The sequence below is a fragment of the Mastigoproctus giganteus genome, chromosome 9 (assembly GCF_048544385.1).
Source record: "Mastigoproctus giganteus isolate SK-2022 chromosome 9, ASM4854438v1, whole genome shotgun sequence".
NCBI lineage: Eukaryota > Metazoa > Arthropoda > Arachnida > Uropygi > Thelyphonidae > Mastigoproctus > Mastigoproctus giganteus.
Window position 1 is genome coordinate 198,889,717 of NC_143583.1, and position 12,756 is coordinate 198,902,472.

At 34.9% G+C, this 12,756-nt stretch overlaps 1 protein-coding gene across 2 annotated transcripts in view; it reads right to left on the minus strand.

Annotated features, from left to right (window-relative positions):
• Positions 1-282: 282 nt before the first annotated feature.
• Positions 283-12,756, minus strand: part of Cse1 (chromosome segregation 1) — a 441,978-nt gene continuing 429,504 nt past the window's right edge. For both annotated transcript variants that reach the window (XM_090381796.1, XM_090381797.1), the window contains exon 26: positions 283-491. In XM_090381796.1, the coding sequence (XP_090237922.1) occupies positions 402-491 (90 nt within the window). In that variant the 3' untranslated portion in view covers positions 283-401. The remainder of the gene's footprint in view (positions 492-12,756) is intronic.

The window sequence follows — 12,756 nt, forward strand, 5'->3', positions numbered from 1 at the left end:
TATGGTGGTCATGTGACGTGAACCATGTGAATGGGTGCTGAAACAATTAGCAGTTGGAAAATTTGGCCAGCATACCTAAGTGTTTTATATATATAGATGATTTGATGTTATGCACCCAAAGTAATACAGACATTTCTTCTTCTCTATTATAATAATAAACAGAATTCTGTACAAAGTTTCCCAAAATTAAGGGCAGTAAAAAACTTAATTAACTTTTCATGAAAATTGACAGTCAAAATACAATCTTAGATTAAAAACATTTCATAAACACCTCTATATACAGTGCACTTAAAGCACATATAGAACATTTACAGTGACAGTTTGTCATTTTCTTATTTCCCATGTGTTATTACATCATTTCAGGGATAAATTAAATGTGGTTCTAAGACCTCTTCTGTTTGTCAGACCAAATGAACGTTGGCTGCCTGCAGGTATCGCTGTAAGTGTGAGGCAGCATCTGGTGCAAGCCCTGTAGTAATTAGTGGCAACAGCTAAAACAGATAATAAAAAGATATATACAAAATATTATGAGATATTAATCTTACTATACGCATTTATATGAAAATGAAAAAAAAAAAGAGAGAGATCAGTGAATAATCTATGATAATAAACTTATTATAAATAGATCAACATAGTCTACCAAATAATATTATGCTTTTTATTATGAGACTGTGAAGCAAGCAAATATTTAAGAGAAATCGAAATTAGAAATATTACTGGGAATATATTACAGCAGAGACTAACAGAAGTTATACTACAGAGTAACAGGCTTCTGTTACTCTCTAGTCAGTCATTACTTACTCCCAAAAATTCTTAACTAGTATAGTGCACATTCCTTAACTAGCATGCATAGCATAGTCTGTCTCTCAGACAGATATTTATATTTTCCAGTCCTGCTAGTTTTAATTTGTATGGTTATGTACATTTCAGTACTTTTTTTATCATCCATTCAATGGTAATCTTACAAATTAGTAATCTGCAGACATTTTTTTTTTTTTTTGTATAATTAATTTTTAAATTCTGCTTGTCTGACAGATTTTACCACACTGCTTACATATTTTTTTGAGTGTATATAACAATTACAGTAAAATTTTGTTAATACAAACTCAGTTTATACAAAATACTCGTTTATATGAATCACATACCAATCCCCTGCGTATATTTACATAGGTTTTCCTATGTAAATATATCCGTTTATTACAAAATTCGGTTAATATGTATAAACAAAGTTTGTTTTCACCCTGTGAGAAATAAATATTGTTATTTTGTATGTTTAATACAAATCTTGCCACAGCTGTCCGATTATTCTCTCTATTACTGTCCTCTGGATACCCAATTTCTCGAAGGATGACACTGACTTGGGTGGGGTATGTGGTATGGTAGCTACAACGTAAGTGCACTCTGAAAAACATCTTTGTGACGGATGAGCTGTTAAACAAAAGAATAAAAACAGTTTTTCTAAGTTGTTTATATACACTCCCTCACTCTCCATGGGATTAAGGTCAGTTGCAATTATTATGTCAGTTCAAAGAGTCTTTTGCTGTGGTATACAGTAATCTATTTTTGTGCCATTTTATCTGAGCTTATGTCTTATTTGGAACTTATGTCTTTTAAATTAATTTAAAAATTTGTTTATATTAAATCTTATCTAGTAGTGTTATGGCAACAAAACATAAATGGATGGAATTAAGCCTGGAAATTAAACTGAAAATTATACATGAGGCTGATAGGATGTATAAAAGTAAAATGGACATTACAAAGGAATATAAACTCCTTTACCTACTTTATCTACAATACTGAAAAACCAAAAACAACTTGAAGAAGTGCATGACATTGGAGCATAAAAAAAAAAAAAAAAAACACAGGAAATGAATTCTTGGTGCAAAACACGAGGAGCTTGAAACAAAACTTTTTGAGTGGTATCAACAAAATGAGTGCATCTAAATTGCCAAAATCAGGTCTGATTTTCCAAGAAAAGGCAAATTATCTAGCCCAGAAACATGGAATTAGCAACTTCAAATGCAGCAGTGACGGCTCCAAAGATTTAAAAACAGGAATAACTTGGTTTCGCAAATGTTTGTGGCGAGTCTGGATTAGTCGACAAAGAAAAGACTACAGACTGGTTGTGTTCTGTATGGTCTATTCTGGAAAAATATGAGGCAAAGGATATTTTTAATCTTGACGAGACAGGTTTATTTTATAATTTGCTGTCAAACAAAACATTTACTGTTTGAGGAGTTTGTCATGGTGTAAAATTAAGTAGACAAAGAATCACTGTTCTGTTATGCTGCAGTTCAGATGGCAGTACAAAACTATGCCCGCTTGTGATTGGAAAGTTTTCCAAGCCAAGATGTTTTAAAGGAGATAACCAACTTCCCTGCTACGATTATGAGGCCAACAGAAGTGCTTGGCTTATGGTCAAAATCTTTCAGTCTTGATTATCAAAAGTGGACAGAAGAATGGCTTCAGAAAAAAGGAACATTTTGATGATTCTGGATCATTGTACAGCACATTCTGCTGAGACACTTAAGTTGATAAATATACGACTGTTGTTTTTACCCCTCAATGCCACCAGTTTTATGCAGCCAATGGATCAAGGCATTATTTATAACTTTAAGAGAGCATACTGAACCCACCTGATAAAGTACTTAATCAGCAACATAGGAGGGAACAATTTTCAGCCAAATTGGAATGTTTCGGATGCTATTCGTAATTTAGCATTGCTTGGGACAGTATTGCATCAAATGTAATAATCAACTGCTTCAGAAAGAGTGGCTTTGGAGAGAAAGAGTGGCTTTGGAGAATATCATCGAAAAACATTGTTCAGCAGATGATTCTGATAGAAACATTGAGGAATTTGCTTCTTCAAATTAGTAGTAGTAGTAGTACTATTACTAATTTGAAGAAGCATATGGATTTTGTTGGCAAATTTGAAGAGTTTGTGAAAGTGGATGAAGTTGCTACCACAGCAATGCCAACACCAGAAGAGCTCTTGAGCACCAAGCAAAGCAATGTTGTTTTTATTACCAATGACAGCAAAAGTGAAGAAGCGCACGCACACACAGGCTTCTAAAAAAGATGCCCAAAATATGCACTGAGCATAACAAAGAATGTGTTGGCCTGCAGTAATATTGATAGAGAAACAACTACTGCATTTGATAATGTCTGTGCTGTAGTTAAAAATGAATATAGGACAAAAACTGTGCAAACAACTTGGGATTCTTTCTTAATTAATTAATTAATAAAGTCAATGGTTTGTATGTCTCCTTTTATATTAAGATTGTAATTCTTTTTACTGTGATACTAAAATATATATATCAAAATATATACTGTACAATATTCTCATTTCTGTTAGTTGCTTTTCTCTTGGTTTATATTACAAATAAAATAAAATGCTTAAAAAAATGTGTTATTCCTATTACTGTATTGTTAGATAAGGCTTTTGTTTTTATTATTTTATTTTATTAATTTAAATTAATTTTTTTCATTTATTTTTGATATTATTATTCTTAGATATATAGTATGTAAAAAAAAAAAAAAAAAAACTGTTAAAATTTAGATCATTTGAACTTTGTATTAATGAGATTTGACTGTAATATGTAACCTTCTAAATTTGTAAAATTTCAAACTGTTTTTTTTTTTTTTTTTTTTTTTTTTTCATGTTTTCATGAAACACTCAGCAAACAAAATAAAAAAAATAAAAATTATACGAAATTTTCTGTTCAGGTTATTCTCTGTCAAACTCTAGGAGTTGATTCCTTCATTGATTTTAACTCAAAACATTCATATCAACAAGGGTTTAGGGCATTCTGCCTCCTGACTATAATGCATAGCATCTCCAGCTTTAGACAAAAGAACAAATTTATAATGAAATTTCCCCATTAGCAGTACATCTTTCTAGGCTTGTACCCAAGAAAATGGCCAGAAACTAAATGAGGTGAACACAACTGGATCCTTTTTTTTTTTTTTTTTTAATGTGTTGGGTCCAGTGCTGGGGTTTGATATAAAGCACAGACCTTGTCATATTCTGTATGCTATATTTATAATAAAACTTAAAAAATTATAAATAAAAAGCAGTTTTTTTTTAATTGGATTCATAGATAACTTTAGAAAAGAAGTGAAGTACTATTTCAATTCTCATATTGAAATAGTATAAGGAAATTATGCAACACTGTGTTATGATTTTATATCATGACTGGCTGTGAATACTTCTGTTCCTCCAGTGACAGAGCCTGAGTTTGGGCTTATGCTCCTTAGAAACAACTACATTTATCCATGATCTGACTAATAAAGTAACCAATATTATTTTTAATTAAATACTATCACCTAGTAGGTGAATCTGTTATTCATTAAAAACTCAAGCACCATTGTGACTGATTTTGGATCTATTCGAGTTACTCATCAGAAAACAGGTAGCATCAATTAATCATTTTTTTGTGTCAAGCAGCAAATAAATGTATTAACTCTAAATGAGCAGCCAAGCAGTGCACAGAAGAAAAACTTTTGATTGAAATGTAACTTTCATTAGAAGTAGTATAATATAACCCACATTAGTGGCTTGCATTAATAGGGATTATATTATAATAGGTTAAATTGAGCAAGTTAGTAAAATGGGGTACTATTTCAATATAGATATTAAAGCAGCTTGAGAAAATAACACAACTTATTGCATTCTGCTTCTTTTCAGATAGGGGATACAGAGAGTGAATGAAAAGTTAAGCAATCCAATTCCTCAAACATATTCTAGAGTCCCCCCCCCATCGCTTTACAATTGGTTCACTGTATGATCAAACCACTTTATGATATGTAGTAAGCACCGGTCATTGTGATCACATTTGCAAACTGAATTTTAATTCTATTCAACGATGATTCTAATAAGTGAAAATACCAGTATTATTATCCACAGACTAAGCACAAATTTACAATTTATTATCTACAATTAACAAAATTAAATGATACGTGAAAATTGGAAGAATTATTTTCCAAAGGTTAGCAAAATAAAAACAAATGTATGCATATGTACAAATTTCAATAGCTTAATGAATTCTGTAAGGTACATACTAACTAATTAATATTTCTGTTCATTGACTTTTTTTTTTGGAGGGGGAGAGGGTTGACTGTAAATTTTAAAACAGTAAAAAAGGATACGCAATCAATAACAAAGAACACAGCAAACACAATTGCAACTAACACGATATGCGCAAAGATTAAAAATAAGGAATAAAGAAAAGATTCTGAAAATTTTTTCAAATATTTTGCTTTTTATATGACTGAGGATTTCATGGAAGGGGGGGAAACACATTAGCATCAGTAGAGGCATATGATGCAAGAAAGCAAGCTTATTCAGCATCAGCCAAAAAAAAAAAAGCACACCCACTACTCCCATTTCACCCCTCCGTTCGTTCGAAATACTTGTCCAGCTGAGCCTTAAATTTGTTTAGGCTATCAACTTCAACAAGTGATGGAAGTCTATTCCACAAACCAACTGCCCGCTGGCTAAAGGCAAATTTCCGCACATCTATCCGACATCCGTCCTTCCTCAATTTGAATTTATGCCCTCTCAGGTGATTATTCTGAGCAAGAGGAAGAATCCCATCGGCATTGAGCATGCTCAAACCATTCAAAGCCTTATACACCTCTATCAGATCACCTCGCCGATGCCTAGTCTCCAGACTCTGTAATTTGCAAAACTTAAGCCTTTCTTCGTAAGAGCAACCCTTTGTTCCATTCACTAATCTTGTTGCCCTTCTCTGTACTCGTTCCAGCAGCTCTACATCCTTCTTGAAATGAGGTCTCCAGACCTGTATACAGTACTCAAGGTGTGGCCTGACCAATGCCTTATACAAGGGAATAATCACATCTCTATCCCTGCTAGAAAAATTCCTGTATATCATTGACAATACTCCATGAGCTACTCTTGCAGCCCGTCTGCACTGCTCAGAGAACTTCATATCTGCCTGCACAATTACCCCCAGGTCCTTTTCATTCTCTACCACTGTCAGCGTAGTACGACAGAGTTGATACGTTGATCTGGGGTTACTGTTTCCCATATGCAGTACTTTACATTTGTCAATGTTAAACTTCATTTGCCACCTCTCAGCCCATCTGCTCAACCTTTCCAGATCCTGTTGCAGCAGCATAGCATCAGTAGTGTCCTTAACAACCCTGCCAACCTTTGTATCGTCTGCAAACTTGGACATTAAGCTTGATATACCATCATCTATATCATTTATAAATACAGAAAACAACAATGGACCCAACACTGAACCCTGAGGAACTCCACTAATAACATTAGTCCACGTTGAGCAGTGTCCATTGATTACCACTCTCTGTCTTCTACCACTCAACCATTCCTTTATCCATAGCAGCAATTTGCCTCCAATGCCACACTGCTCCAATTTGTGCAGCAGTCTTCCATGCGCAACAGTATCAAAAGCCTCTCTAAGATCCAAATATATAATATCAAAGTTATTCCCTGCATCCAGTTCTTTTGTGACTACATCATAGTATCCAATCAAATTGGTCAGACAAGACCTGCCCTTAACAAAACCATGCTGGGTCTGAGCTATAACTGAATTCTTGTCCAGATGATCCTGCAGTGCTTCTTTAACCAGCGCCTCCATTAATTTTCCTGGAACCGAAGTTAAACTAACAGGTCTATAATTACTCGTGTCAGCCTTTGATCCTCCTTTGTGAATTGGGTTACATTTGCACATCTCCAGTCTATGGGTACCTCCCCTGAGTCTAAAGAAGCTCTCATAATTATGGCTAGGGGTTTGCTTACTTCCTTTGCTGCCTCCTTTAATATAACTGGATAGATCTCATCCACCCCGGGTGCCTTTTTTATGTTTATCCTGAACAATTTCTCCTCCACTTTCCTCTCAGTTATTAGAAAATCATCTAGCTCACTGCCAATGTTTACTTCACCTACGACATTCCCCTTCCTGAATAACTCCTCATGTGTGAATGTAGATGCAAAATACTCGTTTAGATTGTTAGCCACCTGAGCAGGATCCTCAACTGTTGAACCATCAACATCCAGTGGACCAATCGGATTCATCCCTTTCCTTCTTGAGTTTAAATAGGTGAAGAACTCTTTTCTGTTTTTCTTTGCATCCTTTGCCAAGGATTTCTCATAATCTGCCTTTGCCCGCCTAATCTCCTTTGTGACCTGGTTACAGACCAACTTATATCTATCATAGGCTTCCATGTCACCCATTAATTTGTATGTATCCCATGCATTTTTCTTCTCTGCCATATGTCTCATTAGTTCATCTGACAACCATTTAGGCCTGAACCTTGAACAATATTTCTTGGTTGGTATGTAAAGCCTGGTAGCTTCCAAGATTAGTTCCTTGAATGCTTCCCATTTTGAATTTGCTGTTGGTAACATCATCAGTTGGTCCCACTGTATAGAATTTAAATACTGTCTCAGCCCATCATAGTCGCCTTTAAAAGCAAAAACCCTTCCCTTTACCTCTGATGGTAGTTACCTCCTTGAGTAAATCCCACTTCAGCACACTGTGATCACTGCCACCTAGTGGTTCCTTTATCTGCAGATTCTTAATGCATGAAGAATCACTACTGATAATCAGATCAAGAGTATTACTCCCTCTAGTTGCCTCCCGAACATGCTGGTGTAGAAAACAATCATCCAATAAATCCACAAAAGCCTTGCTAGTGTGTGAGTGACCAACCCACAAATTCCAGTCAATATCTGGGAAATTAAAATCCCCCATTATAAGACTCTCTGATTTACTGGCCCATTCTATTTCCCTGTACAGTATCTTATTATACTCATCCGAGTCATTAGGCCTATAGCACACTCCTACTCTCAATTTTGATTTACCCATGCTTATGTCACAGCAAACTGACTCGACACTGCCCTGTCCATTGATGTCGACTGGCTTCACTTCCTTGGATTTTGTGTGTTTTTTAACTAATAGCATAACCCCTGCTCCCTTCCTATCCTGTCTATCCTTTCTGTAGACGTTGTACTCCCCAAATTCCAGTTCTGCATTCCTTATATCTGTGTGACACCATGTCTCTGATATCCCAACAATATCTGCCTTTGATGTTTTGAGCAAAACCTCAAATTCATCAAATTTATTTACTAAACTCCTAGCATTGGTGTACACGCAAGTATACATGCACATGTTTCTATTCTTAGCTACCCTAACACAACCCATGTGCTTACTTGTACCGCAATGACTTCCAGCAGTCTCTGAAATATCCTGCATATTGTTTTTCAGGCTTCTGCTCATTCCAATAGAAGTAGTGCAAGAATCTCTTTCACCTCTGCCAGTGGCTACTGTTAATCTATTTGTCTTTGTCTCCCCCTAAGCTAGCAGTTTTCCGACCCACCTAACACTGCCCTGATAGCATCAGCAAATATTCTTGCACCCTTTGCACATTTCACCATAATAACGTAAAAACCCACAGAACTCCAAGTATCGGTATTATCGCAAATGTAATAAGATCAAGTTTCCTACCTGTTTATAATAGGTTGCACTAAGAGAAAAGCCCAATAAACTGGAAACTCTGCAAATTGTTTTTATTGTTTTATGGTAGTGACCTCCAGAAATGTGCTTTAGAAATATCACAAAGGCATTCAAAATAGCTTCTTATAACTGAACATATAACAATAAAAATTTAGTGCATTTTAATGATTTCAATTGGATTTTTTTGAAGTTTGATTCTATAAAGTGATATTCTAAAGTATTCTATATAAAACTAATCAATTTCTATTATAAAAACAATTTTAGGAGATAAATAGTTTAGTTATATAGCAAAAATTTCAACTTCTGAGGTCTTGGAACGAATTACCAAAAAAACCAATGTTATTGGGTTCACATTACAGAGATGGTGTCTCTGGAACGGATTAATATTGTAAAGAGGAGGTTCACTGTATTTGTAAAAAAAAAATATATTGGAAATGCCTCTCCATTCAGTAATGCATGCATTTACTCTTTTCTCATGTTTGTTGCAACCCAGTGAAAAGTTTCTTCAGTGATGCTTGAAAGCCTCAGCTGAATATTTTGTTTTAGTTCTTTTTAGCACTTATGGGTTATTTTTGTAAACATTCTCTTTCATAAATCCCAAAAGACAGAATTCCAGTGGTGATAGGTCTGGAGATGGGTAGCATAAGTTTTGAGAAATTATGTGATCACCAAAGAACTCACAGAATATCTGCATCTGCTATATGAGCTGCTGTCCCATCTTGCTGAAATCAGCAGTGTTACTCATCGTGTTCCAAAAAAAGGATATAAAATACATTATTTCTTGATGTTCATCAGTTACTACATCACTAGAAAAAATGGGACCAATAACTTTCTGTTGAGAGACAGCACAGCATAAACAAACTTTCAAGAAGTGCAACAGTCTTTTGTGAAATACGTGGATTTTTCATACTCCATATTTTACTGATTTGAATAGTAATGTATCCACTTAGATGAAACCAAGCTTCAGTACCTTGAATGAAGCATGTAAATCACCCACAGTATTGAAGTCGTTTTCCCTATCAGTTTCATGGATGGAGTTTTAAAACTTTTGTAGCCTTATGTACACTTCTGTAAGATAATCCACTCTGCTGCTAAAGTTTTCTCAGGGATTTTTGTAGAGAGTGTAATAAAGTTTGATGAATACTGCTGACACTATTGTCAGCTAACACTGATGGCCGACCAGAAAGTTTCTGTCCTGCACACTTCCTATGATATGGAAACATTTCATCATATGAGATATTGTTGATTTATTTGGCACAGGAGAACCAAGAAATGCATCACAAAACTCATTCTGGCCAGTTAAATAAGAATGAGGTGCCAGGAAGTTTTGAATACACGTTGAAAATACATTGACAAGGAATATTCACTGCACTTGCTTAAAATGCACGCTTGCACTTCATCTGTTGAAAGATGACCGTCATAAGTCAGTTATAAAAATCACATGCCCTGTGTAGTTTCTTCTGTGCTGTGTATCTATGTATGATACCAATTGAACTGCCTTCAATTACAACCACCAATAAATATCTTATTATGAGTTGCCTGACTTTTTGCTTATCATGCATTATCCATACGATGAATATTAAGCTTTCAATCAGAAGCATTTTTCTTCCATATCCCACTTAACTGCTTGTTTCGATTTAATACATTTATTCAGGACTCAGCACAAAGCTGTTACCTGTTGTCAGTTTAAAGTTTACCTGTTGCTCCAAATTAGGTTCAAAACCATCACACAACAGTGCCTTCAAGTTTTCAATTAATGACAGATTCACCTATTGGGTGATGTTCCTTGATTAAAAACAATATTAGTAACTTTAGGTCAACTCATGTATAAACATAGTTGTTTTCAAAGAGCTTAAGCCCAAGCTCTGTCACTGGAGAGATAAAGGTGTCCCTAGATAATCACTACAGAAATACAGTAGTCTTATTTTTCTCACACTATAGGTAACTTCATTAACAGAAAGTTCATGAGCAACTGATGACAGTTATCGTTCACCTCTCCGCCCCCCACAAAGTGTAAGTAATATTTCAAGATCAGTATTGGAAACAAAAATAAATTAACAAATACTTTTATTTCTTTTTCCATCTGAAAATTCCCTCTGAAAATTAAAAAAAATTTAATTTTCAGAGGGAATATTTTTTCTGAAAGAACATTAAGAAACACTCAAAATTTTAGCCATTTTTTTTAGGGAGCAATTTTGGACATTATTGTAGTCAATACTATATTCTATAGCAATAAAATACGCTAACACACAAAAAATTATTTCCATCAATTGGTAGGTGTTAAAAAAAACACCCCTGTAACAGTAAATTGAAAGCAGTTAAAGTTAAATGCATTTAAAAAAAATAATAATTCATTAATATTTATCTTGGAGCCTTCATCAAGCTTACAGTACTTGAATAGTGGATACAGTCAATAAGGGTGTGCTTCACTGTTAATTTCAGTTGGCAGTGTATACATTAAGATAAATCATCACTCACGAGTAGTAAAAAAATGTACCAATGTGTACAGCTAAATTGCACTCAAGCAATATACTACTAATGCCCATCTAATTTGCATGAAGAAAATGTTTTGTGATTGTAGTTAATATCTTATTATTTATACCTAGTAAGTTTGTTTTTTACATGCTCTCTGCATGAAGTATCGCGATCTGTATATTGTAATTGGAGTTCGAGAGATCAGAGGGAGGAAGAATTTCGACAGCTTGATCTGCACACTCATTTCTAGGAATGCCAACATGTAGAGCCTAACAGAATATCACTGCCCATTTAATATTCTCAAATGGTATAACCATAATCAGATTTCCTCCACTATTGAATGGAAAGGGTGACAGACTATTTTATATATATTACGTATAAAAAAGGCACCTTGTGTATAAAAAAGGAATCTATCCAATCATATTAAGATAGGCAGCAAAGGAGGTAAGCAAGCCTTTAGCCAATAATTATGAGAGCATCCTTGGATTCAGGGAAGGTCCCTATGGGCTGAAGATGTGTGAATTTATCCCCAATTCATAAAGGGGGATCAAAAGGTGACATGACTAATTACAGACCTGTTAGTTTAACATCTGTTCCAGGGGAATAATGGAGTGACTGGTTAAAGAAGTAATGAAGGACCATCTGCTCAGGAATGCAGTTATACTGCAGTCACAGGATGGATTTGTTAAGGGTGGTCATGTCTAACCAATCTGATATCATATACTCGGATTTCAGAAAGACTTTTGATACTGTTGCACATAAAAGACTACTGTATAAACTGGAGCATTGTGGTATTAAGGTCAAGTTACGGCTATGGATAAAGGGTTAAGTGGAACAGGACAGAGTGTTTATCAACGGGCACTGCTCTTCGTGGACTAATGTTATCATTGGAGAGTTCCCCAGGGTTCAATGCAGGGCCACTGTTTTCAATTTTTATTAATGACATTGATGAAGGTCATCATTATCATCAGCCATTTTCAATCCACTGCAGGATGAAGGCCTCTCCAGCAACTTTCCAGTTCCTTCTGTTTTGTGGCAGTGGCATCCATTTACTACCCACAAACTCATGAATTTCATCTGTCCATCTCCGTTGTTGTCTTCCAGGTTTTCTCTTAGCTCCTCTTGGGTACCATTCTGTTATTTTCTTAGTCCATCTATCATCATGTCTTTGAGCTATGTGTCCTGCCCAAGACCATTTTAGTTCTTTAGTTTTGATAAGAATGTCCTTTACTTGAGTTTGCTGCTTAATCCATGTGTTTCTCTTCTTATATAACAATCTGATTCCCAATATAATTCGTTCCATTCTTCGCTGTGTAGTTCTCAGCTTCTCTTCCATTCTTTTGGTGAGTGCCCAAGTTTCACTTCCATAAGTCATGGTGGGGAGTATACATTGGTTCATTATTTTATGTTTCAGACAAATTGGGATATTGCTCCTCAGTATATGACTATATTTCCTGAATGCTATCCATCCAAAATTTATTCTTCTCTTGACTTCCATCCATTTATCATTATTACAGCTAATAACTTGTCCCAGATAAGTATATGACTCCACCTTTTCAATTACTTCTCCTTCAATTATTATATCCCTTTCTGTGGCATACTTGTTCATCATTACTTTTGTATATTCATCTTTTTGCCATATTCATCTTTAGTCCAAAATCCTTACTAACTCTGCATAACTCATTAAGATTTTCCTCTAATTCTTTGGGATCGTGGCTCATGACCACAATGTCATCTGCAAATCGTAAATGGTTTAGGTACTCTCCATTCACATTGACTC